Here is an 18,445-nt window from a genome sequence, read left to right as displayed (position 1 = left end):
TTTTAAGTCAACACCCCTTGAAGAGTTAGAAGACATCATAGGTTTAGCTTTGGCTTTATTCATGAAGGGGCTTTATAAAGAGAGCAGCAAAGGTAAGAATATTGCCCTGAAGCTAAAGGACAGTCTTTTCTGGAGTTGAGTTTAATCATGATGAGCATACATACAGAAAGATGTAATAATGAGATGGGGTGGGGGTTGCAATGTTTATTAAAATCTGACTAGGAGTCAGGAGCAATACTAGGCACTTTTTATCTGTTACCTCATTTAGAATGTTATTATGATGAGTAGTCTTTATAGTAGTGTTATGAGCTGAGTATTTATTATACAAATGAGGCAACTGAGGCCCAAGATCACTTATGACAAATATGTGACTTAGCATTTGAAAGCAAATGTTTACTGCTCTACACTGCTTAGATAATAATTTCTGATAAATGAAGACCTCAACCATGTTAGTAATAGATTTTGATTTCTCCAAATATGTTAAATGATGCATTTTCACATATATGGGCTTAGCCCACATGTGTATAGAGCATTTAAGTATCTACTGCTTGATGGAGTTGCTTGGCTGCACGTGGGAATTTTGGTGATATCTCAGTGGCTGCAGGCCTCTGCTTTGACTCTTAAAGACAGTGACCTAGATTCCCATACAGATTCTGAAGGTAGAAGTTAGAGATTGTCACATAATAATCCTAATGATACCTGAGAATCACCTTGGAACACTGAAAACAAGTTAGATTATTATAAATTTTTATTCTATCTGCTTGAGAACAGGAGAATACAAAGATGTAATTGTATTTAGACCTTTCTGAAAAATAGGATTCGGAAAGAAAAAATCCCGTGCTTCATCAATCAGGATGGCTTTTATATTGTTTTGTTTGTTTTCAATTTTATGTAATAGCATATGAGAGAGCCTTGTCTATTGTTGAATCAGAGCAAGACAAAGCGCATATCTTGACAGCTCTGGCAATAACTGAATATAAACAAGGAAAAATGGATGTAGCCAAGACATTGCTATTTAAATGGTACGTATAGTTGACATCAACATTTAACATGACCAGATACTTCAATATTTGGGTTGAGATTTGGAGCAATGTTAAATGAAGTTCTTAATGCTTTAGGAACTTCTGGGTGAACAAAAGGGATTGGGCCCACCTGGTTCTGAATTGATAGTCACAGGTGGAGCTACAAATTGTGATTTAATTCTTAGCCCTTGATCTATTGGATCTTTCAAAACTGTCCTATACTCTGTTGCATATTTTTTGTTAAAGATAATCTGATCACCTGATAAGTAGTATGCTAAAATTTTAATGAAGGTGCTTGTAATGAAGCCTTGTTTTTTGGCTTCTTGGATTCCCAAAGAGGTGTTTTCTTCTTTCCTTTTCAAGATAACCTGTTAAAAGGTTCATTTAAAGGTGAATCTTTTTAAAAACAAGTAACAAAACTGAAAATTATTTCTGTGTTTTTGGAGTAAGTTAATAAAATAACGAGCTGTGTTATTTGTGGTTACTTATATAATATTTTCTAACTTCTTGAAGATTAGTTTTTTAGAAAATTGGCCTTAATTCCTTCACAAGCAGTAGTAATTACTGCATGCTATTGAACAGTGGCCTCAATGAGTGTTTTATTGTCATTTTTGAGTGGTACTAATCTTCATGGTACAGAGATATTCTCCCATTGCAAAAAGCTTATATCCTTGCCTCCAACCTACTAAGTGGTAATATTAGCACTCCTCAGTCACTGTGACAACAAAAAAATTGCCTCTGTAACTACCCCATCTCCAGTGGTTAGTTAGAGATGGTTAGATGGTACTGGTTGAGAACCAGTTCTATAGGATAGACTTGACATGTGTTTATTTGATGTAATGCCTTTGCCTTATCCTGTGCCATTACAGTCATTTCCTTGTCTAATAAATAAGCAATTTTTGTTTTTCCTCTTTGCTGGTTTGGAAAAACCAACCCATTTAAATGAAAATCCTGTCACTTTACATGCCTATATCCTTTTAACATGTATCTATGGTTACATATAACATGTTTTGAGAACTTAAATTTGCAAATGGGTTGGTGACAAGAATCATAGATACTAATGATGACTGCAGTTATCAAGGGCAAAAGTAACTGCATTATTAGAGTCATTAGATTTGTCTTTGGTTACTGGTTAAGACAGGAAATGGAAGTGGGAGAAAAAATAACAATATAATCTTTTTTCCCCTTCACCTATGTGAAGGAAAACCTTTACTCCTATGTTTTATGTTGTTGGATCCAAGCCTAGGTTTTTTGTTTTTTATGTTTCTTTCTTTGTTTTTGATTTTCTGCGTGTCATCACCCAAGCTTGACATTACCAACTGCTTCCATCTCTACCCATTGGCATTCTTTTGTTTGATTTTCTTTCTATGAAAAGTTCAGTTATTTAACCTATATTGCTGTTGTTTGGCATTCATATGTTGGGAACTGAGCAGTGTACTAGGTACTGATTTAAGGGGAACAGGATTTAGTTCACTACGTGAAAAAAATCTGGTTACCAACTTTATCCACTTTATGATAATAAATAACCATGTGTAAAATCCTGAGAACATGGTAAAATACAACATACAGTTATTGAGCATTCAGCATGTGTTTGCTTAATATTAGAATGTAGTCATTTCAGTCATAATTTAGATTTTGTTTATTAATAAGTATTAAATTAGGTAGTTTTTTTTTTTTTCCATTGAGCAAGGCACAAATTAGAATTTCTTTCTTTGTTATCAATATTGAAATTTGTATTTTACTATTTGCTTTTTGGCTTTTTTAGTTGTACCCATTAGCCATGTGGTTATTTGCTAGACATGACACTGACTGACATACTTCCATATTTGGACACCTGTGTATTAACTCTTATTGTAAAAAGAGTTACTATGGATACTTTACATAAGCTATTTACTTCAGAGCTGCCTCAGAAAATTCATGATTTCATACCTGTTTGTCAAAATGAAGTACAAAACTCTTAATTTCCCCCTTCCAAAAATAGTCCAAAGAGGTAATGGTAGATATGTGACATTTTATAATGTTATAAATATTTCTGTTATATTTCAATGAGCATTGTTTAAAACTTGGACCTGCTAAATTATTAGTTTATTTTTTATATAAGGTCACTTAAATGAAAAGTGATTAAAATATATCTTTCCTGCATTGCCATCTATACAACATCAGATATTACGGATGTTAGATTGCATCTCAGTGTTAAATCTTCACCAATAGATGTACTTAGGTAAATCATGAAAATTATATTTATAACTATAGAAGTGAATTGTGAATGTAAAATGGTTATGCCATTTGGATAATGGCACTAGGCAGCATTTGTATAATAACTAATGACAAAAATTCATGGCTAGTGATATATAAAATAAAATATTCTTTGAGTAAAATATTTCCCTTATTAATGTTATAGAAGGAGGGATACAACAAAGAACTAACAATTTGAATGACAGTGTCAAATATTATTTTCATTTTAGTATTTCCTGTTTTGGTTTACTTGCATCTTAGAAGAGCATAATGACATTGTTTGATGAGGCCTAATTATGCTGGACTGTTTTGACCTGGTTTAACCCTTCTGATAGGAATTTGGGGATGAGAACTGAATAGTCTTTGCCTGGAGTGACATTACACTCTAGAATTTCCACTTTGGAGAATACTCAGTTCCAACCTGTGATTCCTGGTACAACAGACTTTATTTTTCTAGCCTAGCAATGCTCTAGAAGCAGAGGAATTCCAGTGCCTTTTAAAAGTTATGCGGTTTTTCTTTTAAAAAGCTCCTGTTTTTGGAAAGTAGATCTGTTCATTATTTGCACATAAAATAAAACCACTTAAGTAAAAACAAAAAAGTTTAACTATAAAATTCATAATAATTCTTATAAGTTTGATTGTTAGTGGAGAGCTAAGATTTTCTTTATTCAAATTAACTGGAATTCCTAAACATTAATAGATTTTCCTCCATAAGGCTAAGTCAGATATTATAGTTGAAAGAGGAAAAAAAATGCTAGATGTTTACATGTAAAATGTAAATTCTCCTTAAATTATAAAAATACTCATTTGGAGTACAGTGGATATAGAGACAATTTGTACTTATTATGTAAAGTGCTGGTTTCAATACCATAGAGCAAATAGGACAAAGCTTTTTCGGAATGATAAAAATCATATTTTAATTGAAGAGTTTTTTTATTATTTATAACTTCTAATATTTTATTGGAACTCAACATTTTAGCAAAATTGTGCTGATTACTTACCTAGAACTGAAACTCAAAGAAGCTAATTTATATTTGTTTCTAAAACTTAATGTGTTATTTCTCACACTGCTATAAGAAATACCTGAGACTGGGTAATTTACAGAGAAAAGAGGTTTAATTGGCTCAAGGTTCTGCAGACTGTACAGGAAGCATGGCAGCATTGCTTCTGGGGTGGCCTCAGGAAACTTATAATCATGACAGGAAGTGAAGGGGAAGCGGGCATGTTTTATGTGGCCAGAGCAGGAGGAAGAGAGAGGGAGGCGCTGCACACTTTTAAACAACCAGATCACGTGAGAATTCACTATACAGTACTAAATGAAGATGGTGCTAAACCATTCATGAGAACTCTGCCTCATGATCCAATCACCTCCCACTAGGCCCACTGCCAACACTGGGGCTTACAATTCAACATGGGATTTGGGCAGGGACACAGATCCAAACCATATCACTTAGATACAATGACCAGAAAATAAGTTTAGCTTTTGTTGCTCAGTGAAAAGTCATTGATGCTTTTAACTGCTTCAATCAGGGAAATTGCTATCTCTGATTTTGCTTTTATATTAATAAAAGAAATTTGATATTAATAAAAGAAATTTATATTAATAAAAGAAATACAAAAGAAATTTCTTTTATATTAATCTTAAAGTTGAGTTTAGTTTGGTGAATCTTTACATAAATTGCTTTTTATACTAAATAATGTTTTAATAGTTACAGATAAAGACTACTGTAGTCATAGGCCGGGCGTGGTGGCTCACGTCTGTAATCCCAGCACTTTGGGAGGCCGAGACGGGCGGATCACGAGGTCAGGAGATCGAGACCATCCTGGCTAACACAGTGAAACCCTGTCTCCATTAAAAATACAAAAAATTAGCTGGGTGTGGTGGCGGGTGCCCGTAGTCCCAGCTACTCTGGAGGCTGAGGCAGGAGAATGGCGTGAACCCGGGAGGCGGAGCTTGCAGTGAGCCGAGATAGCGCCACTGCACTCCAGCCTGGGGGACAGAGCGAAACTCTGTCTCAAACAAACAAACAAACAAAAAAGAAACAAACAACTACTCTAGTCATAACTAATAGGTAATTTTAAAATATATTTACAGCTCTATCTTAAAGGAACCAACCACAGAAAGCCTTCAAGCCCTGTGTGCTCTAGGGTTGGCAATGCAGGATGCTACACTGTCAAAAGCAGCACTTAATGAGTTACTGAAGCACACCAAACACAAAGACAGTAATTATCAGAGGTGCCTTCTTACATCAGCGATTTATGCACTCCAAGGTCGCAGTGTGGCAGTGCAAAAACAAGTATCTAAAGCTGTTCACAGGTAAATTCTGTATTTGTGAACTTGGAACCTAATTATACTTGATATCATTGCAATTGACATTTGGACTTTATTAATACTGTAAAATAAGGTAAGAATATACATTTGAAAACCACACCCTGGTTTTATGCAATTTTACACAGAACCTGACTATATATATTATTTTACCTATAAGGATTGTGTTTTTTAAATTCAATTGATAAGTTTGGCCCTTAGTCAGGTTAAGGCCCAAACTTTGTTTTGCTATTAAAGCTCTTAATTCCCAAGTTTGTAATATTCTTAGTCTGTTGTCTGGTACTGTCTAGATTGATGGTTTTAGTAATTTTCAGCGATTTAAAGATTCATTAATTTCTTCAAAATTTGAAAAAAGGAAAGCTGTCATTAGCAGCAGTGGTTAATTATTATATTTTATTTTTAGCAGTAAAGTGTCGTGTCTGTAGTCTCTTTTCCTTTCAGAGTTCATTTTTATTAACAATCTGTGCTGATTTTTTAAAAATTATTTTAATATAAAGCTTATTCCTTATGTCATTTTTATTAGTAGTCATCTTCCTGCCATGCAGTATTACTTATCCTATAATTTTTAATCTCTTTGTATTTGAACGCAGTGTGTTAAATTTCCTTAACTTTTCTTAATTATCTCATGACTTTATAAACATCAATTGTTGATGTTTTTCTTCTTATTTTCATAAAGACTGCTGGTGTATATAAGTGATATAAAGTATGTTTTCTAAAAATACTTTCAACCAAACATGCACAATTAATATGAACTTGTTTTAGATGTCTAAAAGGTTTTAAACTTAATACATTGTTGATTGCTTGTACATTTTGTGGTTAAAGTAACTTGTCCCTAAGCCTGCTACTTTTGATGATCTCTTTAGCAACCCTGGTGACCCTGCTGTTTGGTCTCTGTTGTCTCGAGTTGTTGCACAGTATGCTCAACGAAATGCAAAGGTAAAGTAATGTTTCAAATTCTAGCAAAAAGATAAAATAACTTGTGATGTGGTAAATATAATTTTAAACTATGACATTATTCTTCTGAAAGATAATTTATACAATGAAGAAAGTTCTGTTATTAGCTAAATTTTCAATTAGTCATTCAATGAATACTAGACTGAGTTTTCTCCATGTATTGTTGCACTGTTCTAGATCTTGTGGGAGCTACAAAGAAGTAGGAAGATCTTTTTGAACACATACAGATTATGTTAATGATATGTGATAAAATAATGTAACACTGCCAATAGTAAGCATTAGCTATGTGTTTTTGAATCCCAAAAGATAATTTTATTTAAAATCATCTTAAAGATAAGGCAGTAAGAACTAGAACACTGCTAATATACAAGTATATAATTATAGATATGAAGTCATTGACATTCTATAAAGGATTATACACTACATTTTAGTTTGTAACAGCCAGATATTTTCAGGAGTCTGTATTCTTCTATTAACTTCTGTGGTTAATATATCCTCTCATAGTTCACTTCACAAGTTGGTAAACATAATGGTAATAGCTAATGTTTTCAACAACTTACCATGACTAATAATTCCAATATCTGAAATCTACAAGACCTACACACTTGTTTGACGTCTGTGAGTCTTGTTTGTTATTCCTACTGAATTTCATTCTTGGTGGCTTTGTTTCTTTGTTTACCCAGTTGTGTGTACTTGAAAATTATTTCTAGGAATAATTTGAGGCCTAGAATTAAGGTACCTTTCTACAGAAATAATTTGTACTTGCTTCTGCTTGGTGCTTGGGAGGTCCACCAATCTGGGACTATGTTATACAAAGTTTAGAACTTGGGGTTTTTGGACCAAGCAGGCTACTTTGTGCCTGGGTTGCTAGTTCTGAGACCTGGCTTAATTCTGATTCACCTTGAATCTTAGGGTGTGGCCTGTTGGGGTCTCAGCTTATTCTGATGTAGGTCTCCTCTATACTCACCTCCTTGTGTTAACCTGGGCCTTAATTTTTGTCCTACTAGCCCATGCATCCTTCAGGCTTAAAATTAAAATTTGTTAGTATTTGAGCCAGGCACGGTGGCTCATGGCTGTAATCCCAGCACTTTGGAAGGCCGAGGAGGGTGGATTACCTGAGGTCAGGAGTTCATGACCAGCCTGGCTAACATGGTGAAACCCTCTTTCTACTAAAAATACAAACATTAGCTGGCCATGGTGGCATACACCTGTAGTCCCAGCTACTTGGGAGGCTGAGGCAGAATAATCACTTGAACCCCGGAAGGCGGAGGTTGCAGTGAGCTGAGATTGTGCCTCTGCACTCCAGCCTGGGCGACAGAGCAAGACTTCATCTAAAAAAAAAAAAATGAAAAAAGAAAAAAAAAAAGAAAAGAAATTGTTAGCATTTGCAAATGGCAGAAGCGGCTTCCCTGCTCACTTGTCTCTGAATTCCGGTTTTCCCTCTCAATTTTGACCTGGTAAGTCCTTAATATCTTGTCAATCTTTCAGTACTTTTAAGAATATGTTTTTAAACTCTTTTATCTCAGTGCTTTTCAAACTTTAATGTGCAACTGAAGTCACCTGGTGATCTTGTGAAAATGCAGATTCTAATTCTGTAGGCCTGAGACGGGACCCAATATTCTGCACATCTAACAACCTCTTAGAGAGTGTGGACACTGCGGATGCACAAGCCGCAGTTTGAGCAGCAGGGTTTTATTTCACATTTTTCATTATTTTTAATGAATGAGTTGGCTCAAAGGACCTGGAAGACCACTGTTATTCAACTCCAAAATTACCTGAATGAAGCGCTTTATTATGTGTCAGCTATCAGCATTTTTATAATCTCAACAACCATATGAAGTAGCTGTAATTATTTAAAGTTATAGATTTCAAATTGATCTAATGAAAACCCTGTGATGCTACATGTATTTTTCTTATTTTTAGTATTGAGTTGATTATTGAAGCAATGATGAGCTTCATGGTGCCTTGAACTTTATTTATTTTACTGGAGTATGTAAGTTTTGAAAATACTATATATTTTCATATAGTAAGCCGTGTTAATTTATCTTTGTGATCTTTCTCAGTCTTTATAATCTTTTATATTATTAGAAAATGTATACATTTAGTTGGTAAAATTACGTAACTTTTGAGCCTATAAACGAATATTTTGAAAGAAGAGTTGGTCACAGTAGAAAAGATTTCCTTTCACAAGATTATTAGTCTTTTCAAACAGTAATAATAAATTGATACTTTTAAGAAGGTTAGGAGTTGTGAAAGTGGTAAAACTGAACCTTTCCAGTTATTTAGTGGAAAGGCCTTATCAATCTTAAATTTACTTTTTCATGAAAGTTTTTGCATTTGTATGAATCATCAATATTTTCTGTTCTAGGGAGGTGTTGTAGCAGGAAATGTGGCTCATATTCTGGACTCAAATCACGGAAAGGTTAGTTTGTCCTAGTACAAAGGAAATGTTGAATTTATTAAATAATGGTGATGAAGGAATAATAGTTTTCATAGCCTTAGTGATTATATCATATCAAATAGAGCCTTTTAGTCAGTTTGAAAGAGGGAGCTATAAGGAAAATTGGCTAACATACTTCTTTTCTCTTATGTCGAAGGCATTACTGTACACTGCAGTAAATCAGTTGGCTATGGGAAGCAGTTCAGGAGAAGATGAAAAAAATATTGCACTAAAGACCATTCAGAAGGCAGCTCTCCTTTCTCCAGGTGCGTATAATATCTATTTCATTAATTCCAATTTTTTTTTTCTAAATACATATTTTGTAAGTGGGGGAAAAATCTTGCACACAATATGTATTTTATTGGCATTGTTTATACCAGACAAAAATGTGCATAGTTTAGATCTTCTACAACAGGAGTTTGAGTGATTAAAGTATTTTGCACTATGTAAGTGTTTAATACAATATATAATGCTATCAGAAATGACTTTTTAAATTGATGCATTATAGATTCACATAGTTTCAAGGTGCATGTGATAATTCAGTACATTTATATTCTTGAATTTGGATTCTATCAATCTTGCATTTATTTGTGATTTATAGGAGCAAAGTTTATATTTCCATGAAATAAGTCAAAAGGGAATTTTAAGAAAATATTTCAAGATTTTGCATATCATTTGATTATCTGCTTTTGGCTACTGATAATTAAGAGAACATCAATTATCGAAATAGGCCTAAAGGAATGTCTGCTTAATGATACTTTATTATTACCTGTTACTGAAAATCTGAACTATACATGTATTTTCAAGAAACAGTTTTATTTCCATTTTGCGTCAATATGGTTTAAAGAGTTTCACCTATAGTTGCTAAATTATTTAACATACACATTTAGATATTTTTATGTGTAGTTAGATTCTTGAAGGATGGGGATGTATCTTGTGTGGTAACTTACAAATTACAGTTATGGCCTCACCTGAGCTAACTGTGTCATATATAGGCTGTTGATCACAAAGGTACTGAGGAATGTTACTTAAGCATGTTCCATCACTACTACTGGAAAAGACTGGAATGTCTAGCAATATAGGGTTATAAGGTATATTTTTACATAATAAGGTATTTTAAATATGAAATAATGCATGAAATTTATTCTCCTTTAACTCTTCAGATGTGTTAGATCAGAATGCTATTGCTTTTGGCTAAGCACTATTGGGAAAGAAATTATACCAAGAACAAGTTCAGTGTTATCCTTGACAATAAATTGTAAAGACTCTCATTAAGTTGCAAAATATCTAACATTTCAGGGATTATTTTGTAAACTAAGCAAAAAAATCGATATTCTGTTGTTTATCTTTTCCTTCATTTTGACATAGAAATAAAAAGACTAAACATTTTGATTTGTCTATGTTATATACATATTGGTAGGTTTTTTATTTTTGGAGTTCTCAAGCAGATATTAGATAAACTTACTCTCAGTAATTCTTATTGTGGATCCAGAATGATAAAAGAGCTATTAGCCTTTGACTGTGTAAGGACAAAAACTTTAGAAAGGTGAGATTGCCCAGATTAGGTCCTCTCTAATGATCTCTGATGTTCCCGGATTATCTGGGTAAATACATACTCAAGGAAGCAGAGACATCACATAAGATGCTAGAACAGTGACTTAGTGGCAAAGATGAGTGCCTGTTTGAGACTTGTCCTTAGAGTCCAATGAAAATGAATATAACTGTCGTTGTGTGTAGTGGCTGTACACCTAGTCCTTGTAGATCTTTAGATGAACAAAGCACAGTTTTGATAGATGTTATTCCAGGGAGACTTGTCAGGAATTTAAAGATAATTCCGAGAATTTAGAATTGAATGGAAAAAATTCCAATTTCTGCTAGATCAGTGCTTCTGTGATACTAAGAGGTATTTTTAGCAAGCTGTATTTTAAAATTTGGGGGTTTGTAGTTTATATATTATCTTAGAGTCACTCTATTTTACAGGGAATTTGGTTTGCTGGTCATCTGTGGAAGAGTTCATGGGAACAGTAATTATTTTGTGTTGTGATAGAGGGAAATTGCTGCCAGCTATTGTCCATTCTCCAGTCAGAAATCCAAACTATACAATACTGTAAGATCCCTAAAGGCGCTATCCCTTTAATCTTAGGATTAAGTTAATATTCAGAGATTGAGTCCACTTCAGTTGGAATCATAGAATTTAAGACCCTATGGCACCTCAGCTATTATCTAGTTTAGTTGTCTTGTTTTATAAGAAAACGAATCCTAAAGGAAGAACTGCCACACATTAATTAGTGGCATGGCTAGACCTGAAACCCACGTCTAAGGCTGTCATGTGCCTTTATTTATATAGTAATCAGATTTTATCATAAATTCTAGGAAATAGTCCCCATTTGTGTATTCTGGAATTTGATTATGTCTGTGCTACTTAAAATAAGGTAGTCATTATTTGGAGTGGAAATTGTTTCATTATATGGAGGTATGTATTTAACTTTTTGTAAAAGTATTTGATCTGCATAAGATTTTAATGATTCCTGTAATTTTGTTGATTTTTGTACTTTTAGCAGTAATACTGGTCACCTATAACTGAAGTAGATATATATTTCAGATATTTGATAAGAAACATATTGGGTGGGGTGGTCAGATAAGAAAAAATAGAAAACTAAAGCTAAAAAGTATGATCAAGTGACTATATTGTTAACCAGCACCCCCTTGTGAGATTTTGAAAGCATTCATTTGTTTTTTAAGAGTAGCAGGACTAAAATATTAACTTGTTGAAGTAAAGGGCAAAATAAGATTTATAAAAATAAATGACCAAACAAATGAAAAGAAAAAAAAACCTTCTAAATTCCAAATCCCCTTCACGTTTCTTTTTTTCACAACTTTCTTAAAAAGAGAAGTCTTTATGCATAATCTTTTCTATGCATAGAAAGTTACCTTCCAACTTACTGCTGTTGGACTTTTCTCCTTTTCCCTCCCCTGAAGCTGCTGTGAAGGGCGAAGGAAAGAAGGAAAGATCAAATGAATGAAGGATATATAGTCATATAAATGCTTCACCTGGAATGATGCAGTTACTTTCATGCTTGCCTGTTAGAATATAATTAAAATCTTGAGTCTTTCCTTTGGCTTAAACTTTTCTTAAGAACTGAAAAATTGTGTTATCTTCCTTGTCCTAGGACTGAGTCTTTAAAACAGCAACTACTAAGTGACGAAGATGAGTGAGACTTACCCTTGGTGTTCAGTGCAAGTGACTCTAATTGCCCTTTCCACAGTAATACAGCACTCTAGGCAGCTGAGCTAACCAGCCATGGAAGAAGAACTTAATAGGATGCTTCTCATCCTCTGATATGTTTGGAAAAATTGGCAAATCTTGAAAGATGAATGTAGCAATGTGTCTCTGAAAACAAGTGCAATTTAATTTTCCTTTGAGAACGTGAATTTTTTTTTTAGATATAATTTTTTTTTTTTAACTTGTAAACTCTTAATCTCATCTTTGATAGTTTTTAAGCAACATGTTGATTTTAACAAGACTTATCACTGTGTATTTCCTGTTTTTAGGTGATCCTGCTGTCTGGGCTGGGCTAATGGCAGCCTGTCATGCTGATGATAAACTGGCCTTAGTGAACAAGACTCAGCCAAAGAGGATAGATTTATACTTGGCACTGTTATCTGCTATTTCTGCTTCAAGTAAGTTTTAAAAAGCTTCTTTATACATGATTTAATTCAGATTTCTTGAATGGTTAAATCCGGAATACAAACAGCTTCAGCACATAGTGTTATAAAAAATATATTCATTAGGCTGGGTGCGGTGGCTCATGCCTGTAATCCCAGCACTTTGGGAAGCCGAGGCAGGTGATCATGAGGTCAGGAGATCGAGACCATCTTGGCTAACACAGTGAAACCCCGTCTCTACTAAAAAATACAAAAAATTAGCTGGGTGTGGTGGTGGGCGCCTGTAGTCCCAGGTACTCTGGAGACTGAGGCAGGAGAATGGCGTGAACCTGGGAGGTGGAGCTTGCAGTGAGCCGAGATCGCACCACTGCACTCCAGCCTGGGTGACAGAGCAAGACTCCGTCTAAAGAATATATATATGTATATGTTCATTAAAAATCCATAGTATAATATTTATACAAAAATGTGATAAGCATATGTATTTTCTCTTCCAGATAGCTTAAAAAGCCCAATAGGTTCTGTTAGCTGAAATCTTGCTTTTGTAGCATTTACTTACTTTGAGACTTTACCAGCATTTTAGGATAGAGGTGACCTGGAAAGAGTCCTTTACTGAAACCTGCATTGAAATTGTCCCGTGATTCCTCCTGGGAATGTTGGTCAGAATAAGCTGTTAATCTAATCAGATTTAGTTAACATTGTATTGTAAATCTATAAATTTCTTCACTGAAAAGTGACATAGATTAACCTACTTAAATTAATAAATAGATTAGCCTGCTTTTGTCTTGGGACATTAACTTTTCACTGAATTAATTTTAGGTTATTAATCACTTTTTAGTAAATGTTAAGCATCATTACTGCCAGTCTTTTGACTACTAGGGCAAATTAAGAAAAATAGGCTTTTGTTTAATGGTATTAGATTATATAAGATTGAAATATTTTAATAAAATGAATTTATTAAGTGGTAAATCAGAAATACCTATAACATAGTTATTTTTAAGCCATACTCTTCAGATTAAAAGAAAGAACTACCTATTTTTATTTTTTATCCACATTGATAATCTCTGTCTTTCATTGGTATGTTTAGACTATAGGTGTTTGAAGTGTTTGTTGATATAATTGGTTTAGTATCTATCATACATTTTACCATTTTCTATTTGTTGCCCTTGTTCTTTGTTTCTATTTTTGTCCAACTGTTTTTCTGTGTTTTGTAGTTTTAATTGTGCATTTTATTTGATACTATTTTCTCTTCTTTGTTAGCATGTCAGTCATATTTCCTTTTTTACTTTTCTTTTTTACTGGTTACCCTTTTTTACTGGTTGCAATATACATTTACAATTAATCCAACTCCATTTTCAATTAACACTGTACTGCTTTATGGATAGTGCAAGTCCTTAGAGTAAAACAATCCTAGTTATTGTCCTTTATGTCATTGCTCTTTTGCTTGCACATAAGCATACGAGTCTATGTACATCCATACACACATAAGCACACATAATCAAATACGTTGTTGCTATCATTATTTTAGTTTTTTTTTTTTTTTTTTTTTTTAAGAGATGAAGTCTTGCTGTGTTGCCCAGACTGGCCTCAAACTCCTGGGCTCAAGTAATACTCCTGCCTGAGCCTTCCAAGTCATAGGTACAAGTCATCATGCCAAACTAATTTTTTTGTTTTAGAAATGAGGTGTTGCTATGTTGCCCAGGCTGGTCTCAAACTCCTAGGCTCAAGCAATCCTCCTGTTTTGGCCTCCTAAAGTATTGGGATTACAGGTGTGAGCCACCACATCCAGCCTATATGTGTCTTAATAGGTGAGACTAGTTTCTTGTAGGCAGCATATATTAGGTAATTTTTTAATCCATTCAGCCAATCTATATATTTTCAATGGAAAATTCATTTACATTCAAGGTTATCATTGATGTGTGATGCCTTATTTCTGTTGTTTAATTAGTTTTTTTTGTATATGCTTTATTTCTTTCTCTCTTTATTGTATGTTATTGTATTTTGGTGGTTTTTCTGTAGTGGTACCATTTGTGTCCTTTCTCTTCCTCATTTGTATGTTTGCTTTACCAGTGAGTTTTTACTTTTGTGTGTTTTCATGATGGTAAATGTTGTCTGTTCTCTTTCAGGTTTAGATTCCATTAAGCATTTCTTTTAGGATAGGACTGGATTAGTGGTGATATTCAACTTTTACTTGTCTGGGAAAACTTTATTTTCCCCTCATTTATGAAGGATAACTTGGCTGGGTATAGTGTCCTTGGCTGATAGGTTTTTTCTTTTCAGCAGTTTGGATATATTATCTTATTCTCTACTGGCCTGGAAAGTTTCTGCTGACAAATCTGCTGTTAGTCTGATGGGTGTTCATTTATAAGTAGTATGCTTTTCTCTTTCTGTTTTTTGTATTCTCTCTTTGTCTTTGACTTTTGGTAGGTTAACTATAGTGTGCCATGGGGAACATCTTTTGGAATTGTAAATATTTGTGTATCTCTAAGCCTCCTCATGTTTTCAGATGTGTAAATCTCTTGCTAGAATTGGGATATTTTCATCTATTATTTTGTTAAATAGTTTTTCTAAACAAAATAACTATGTTTTATTTTTGCCTTCTAGGACACTGAAAATTTAAATATTTGGATGTTTTATGGTGTTCCATATGTCATGTAGGCTTTGCTTATTTTATACTTTTGCCTCACTAAGTTATTTGAAAAGATCTGTCTTCAAGTTCTGAGGCTCTTCTGCTTGATCTAGTCTGTTGTTGAAGCTTTGAGATGTAGTTTGTATTTCATTCAATGAATTCTTCATTTCTGGAATTTCTGTTTGGTTACTTCTGATGATATCCATCTCTTTGGTAAATTTTTCATTAGTATCCTACCTTGCTTTTTGTAATTTCTTTGTACTGGTGTTTAGTATTGTCTTGTATTTTACTGAACTGCTTTACTATCAGTATTTTGAATTTTTCCCCTAGGATTTCATAAATTTCGTTTTGATTCAGATCTGTTGCTGTAGAATTATGTTCCTTTGGAGGTGTCATATTTCCTTGCTTTTTCTTGTTTTCTTTGTCCTTACATTGATATATGCACATCTAGTCTAACAGTCCCTTCCAATTTTGGAATTTTCTTTCGTAGGGGAGCATTTTTTCCTGAAGATGTATATCCATGGTATTGTTTGGGTAGATCACTTTGGCTTTGATTCTGAATGTAGTCTCTGATTTCTTTGGCTGTAGACAGCATCAGTGATATTTGTGATTTCTTTGGTTGTTAGGATACACTTGTTAGTGGAGGCTTGGTGAAGTTTTGGTGGGGCCTGGGATGCCACATAGGCCAGTCTTTGGGCCCTAGTGGTGGCAGCAGTGGCTAAGCTTGCCTGTCCTTGGATGCCAGAGCAATATACAGTGGCACTGGTGTTAGTGGGTTTAGGCAGGCCCATTCTTGTACCACTATAGATGGATTGCCCAGCTTCCAGGAATGGCAGCATTGGTGTACTAGGGTTCTCCTAGAGGGGCAGAGCTAATAGGAGATATATATATGGAGTTCATTAAGTATTAACTTACACGATCACAGATTCCCACTATAGGCTGTCTGCAAGCTGAGGAGCAAGGAGAGCCAGTCCCAGGCCCCAAACTGAAGAACTTGAAGTCTGATGTTTGAGGGCAGGAAACATCCAGCATGAGAGAAAGATGTAGGATGGGAGGCTAGGCCAGTCTCGCTTTTTCGTGTTTTTCTGCCTGCATTATATTTGCTGGAGGCTGATTAGATTGTGCCCACCAGATTAAGGGTGGATCTGCCCTCCCCAGCCTACTGACTCACATGTTAATCTCTTTTGGCAACACCCACTCAGACACACCCAGGATCAATACTTTGTATCCCTCAGTCCAATCAAGTTGACACTCAATATTAACCCTCAAAATTAGGCTGGGTAGGTGGGTGTGTTCTTGAGTTCCTGGGCAACAGGCATGGTGTGGGTGATGGCAGTAGCAGTGGGACCGACCCTCTGGGACCCAAGCAGTCCACACTGGCATTAGTGGTGGCTGCAATGGACTGAGCACACCAGTCCCCAGGCCCACGTGTGGTACATGTGAGTGAGTGCCAGCTGCAATGTTAGTGGCAGATTGGATGGGCCTGACCTCAGACCCCAGAGGAGTGCTCAAATGCTAATGGTGGTGGTCTAAGCTGGGCAATCCCCAGGCCCCAGGAGGGCATGCTTGGGTACTCTGGGGAGTGGAGCCAGGCCAGTTAGGCCTGTCCTTAGGCTCCCTGGTGGTGCATGTGGCCCTGGCTGTGATAGGCAGGGGCAGAGTGATGCTGGGCTGCCAGGAAATACTTTGTTGGGAGCAGCAGCAACTGTACTGTGACCCTGCTACTGGGTAGGGTGGGGTTGCTTTCAGTGTGAGCAGCCATAGGCAGCTGGTTGAGGGGGTTACAGGCTTCAGTCATGCCTCAGTTCTGCTGTATTCCAATGCAGTGATAGCTGCAGGGCAGTGGAATTTGTTCTCAGGGCACTTGAATATGCATGGCTGCTCCTTACTGGCAGCTCATGGTGGTTGACAGTGGCTCTCCTCAGCTCCAGCAGCCGTGGCTGTGGGCAGGGAATATCAGTGGGGCTGCAGGGCTGTGGAGATACAGGGGCTGTTGGGCTGCATGGCAAGACACAGCCTGGTAGAGGGCTGGGCTCTCAAAATAGTGCCTCACTCTAGCTGCTTAGGACTCAGGGATTTGTGGGACTCAGTGTGACCTGATCCCAGCTGAGCAGACAACCTCACTCCCCTCTCCTTCCTTGCTTTTGGTGTTTCCTATTACTTTTCTGTTGAGGTCTAGTGTGCTTTTTTAGATAATATATCTGAAGTGTGATTGTCTACTTGCTATTTGGTTCCTTTCCATGGACGAGGTGAGCACCAAATGCATCTAATCAGCTATCTTGAATAGCTATCTTAAATTCATTTACTAGTGATTTTACCAAATATTTAAGGAAAAATAATACCAATTCTACTCAAATTCTTTCAGAAAATCTAAGATAGTAACACTTCTAACATCTTCTATGAGGCCAGCATTACCCTAATACCCAAACCACGCAAAGAACAACATTGCTTGTGAAGGTAGATGGAGAAATTCATAACAAAACTTCAACAATTCAAACCCAGCAGTACATAAAAATGATAGTAACACATCATGATCAATTATGGTTTATCCCAGGAATGCAAGGTTGATGTACCGTTTGAAAATGAATGTAATTTGCCATATTAGCACCCGTGAAAGATGCCGAAGAGTTTATACGACATGATTCCACTTATATGAAATTTGTGGAAATGCAGATTGGTCTATGTGACAGAAAACAGATTACGAGCTGACTGGGGACAGAGGCTAGGGGAGGATGGAGTAGGTTGGGAACAAAAGTGATTACAAAGGGAGAAGAGGAAAATTTTGATGATACTGAATATGTTCATTATCATGATTGTGGTAATGGTTCACTGATATACATGTCAAATATCATCAAATTGTATAGGTTAAAAATGTACAGCTTACTTTACATCAGTTATATCACAGTAAATCTTTACATGTTTTCAGCAAATTATTTTATTGTTTCTTTTTTTTTTATTATTATTATTATACTTTAAGTTCTAGGGTACATGTGCATAACGTGCAGGTTACATATGTATACATGTGCCATGTTGGTGTGCTGCACCCATCAACTCGTCAGCACCCATCAATTCATCATTTATATCAGGTATAACTCCCCAATGCAATCCCTCCCCCCTCCCCCCTCCCCATGATAGGCCCCAGTGTGTGATGTTCCCCTTCCCGAGTCCAAGTG

At 35.5% G+C, this 18,445-nt stretch overlaps 1 protein-coding gene across 1 annotated transcript in view; it reads left to right on the top strand.

Annotated features, from left to right (window-relative positions):
- TTC37 (tetratricopeptide repeat domain 37) overlaps positions 1 to 18,445 on the top strand; it is a 98,510-nt gene that overhangs the window by 51,875 nt on the left and 28,190 nt on the right. The window contains exons 30-36 of the mRNA XM_026454252.1: positions 1 to 92; positions 899 to 1,022; positions 5,353 to 5,574; positions 6,450 to 6,522; positions 8,909 to 8,962; positions 9,138 to 9,246; positions 12,533 to 12,661. Coding sequence (XP_026310037.1) covers positions 1 to 92; positions 899 to 1,022; positions 5,353 to 5,574; positions 6,450 to 6,522; positions 8,909 to 8,962; positions 9,138 to 9,246; positions 12,533 to 12,661 — 803 coding nt within the window. The remainder of the gene's footprint in view (positions 93 to 898; positions 1,023 to 5,352; positions 5,575 to 6,449; positions 6,523 to 8,908; positions 8,963 to 9,137; positions 9,247 to 12,532; positions 12,662 to 18,445) is intronic.

The sequence above is a fragment of the Piliocolobus tephrosceles genome, chromosome 4 (genome assembly GCF_002776525.5).
Source record: "Piliocolobus tephrosceles isolate RC106 chromosome 4, ASM277652v3, whole genome shotgun sequence".
NCBI classification, from domain to species: Eukaryota; Metazoa; Chordata; class Mammalia; order Primates; family Cercopithecidae; genus Piliocolobus; species Piliocolobus tephrosceles.
Note: the sequence above shows the minus strand (reverse complement) of the source record. Positions and strands in the feature narration are given on the sequence as shown.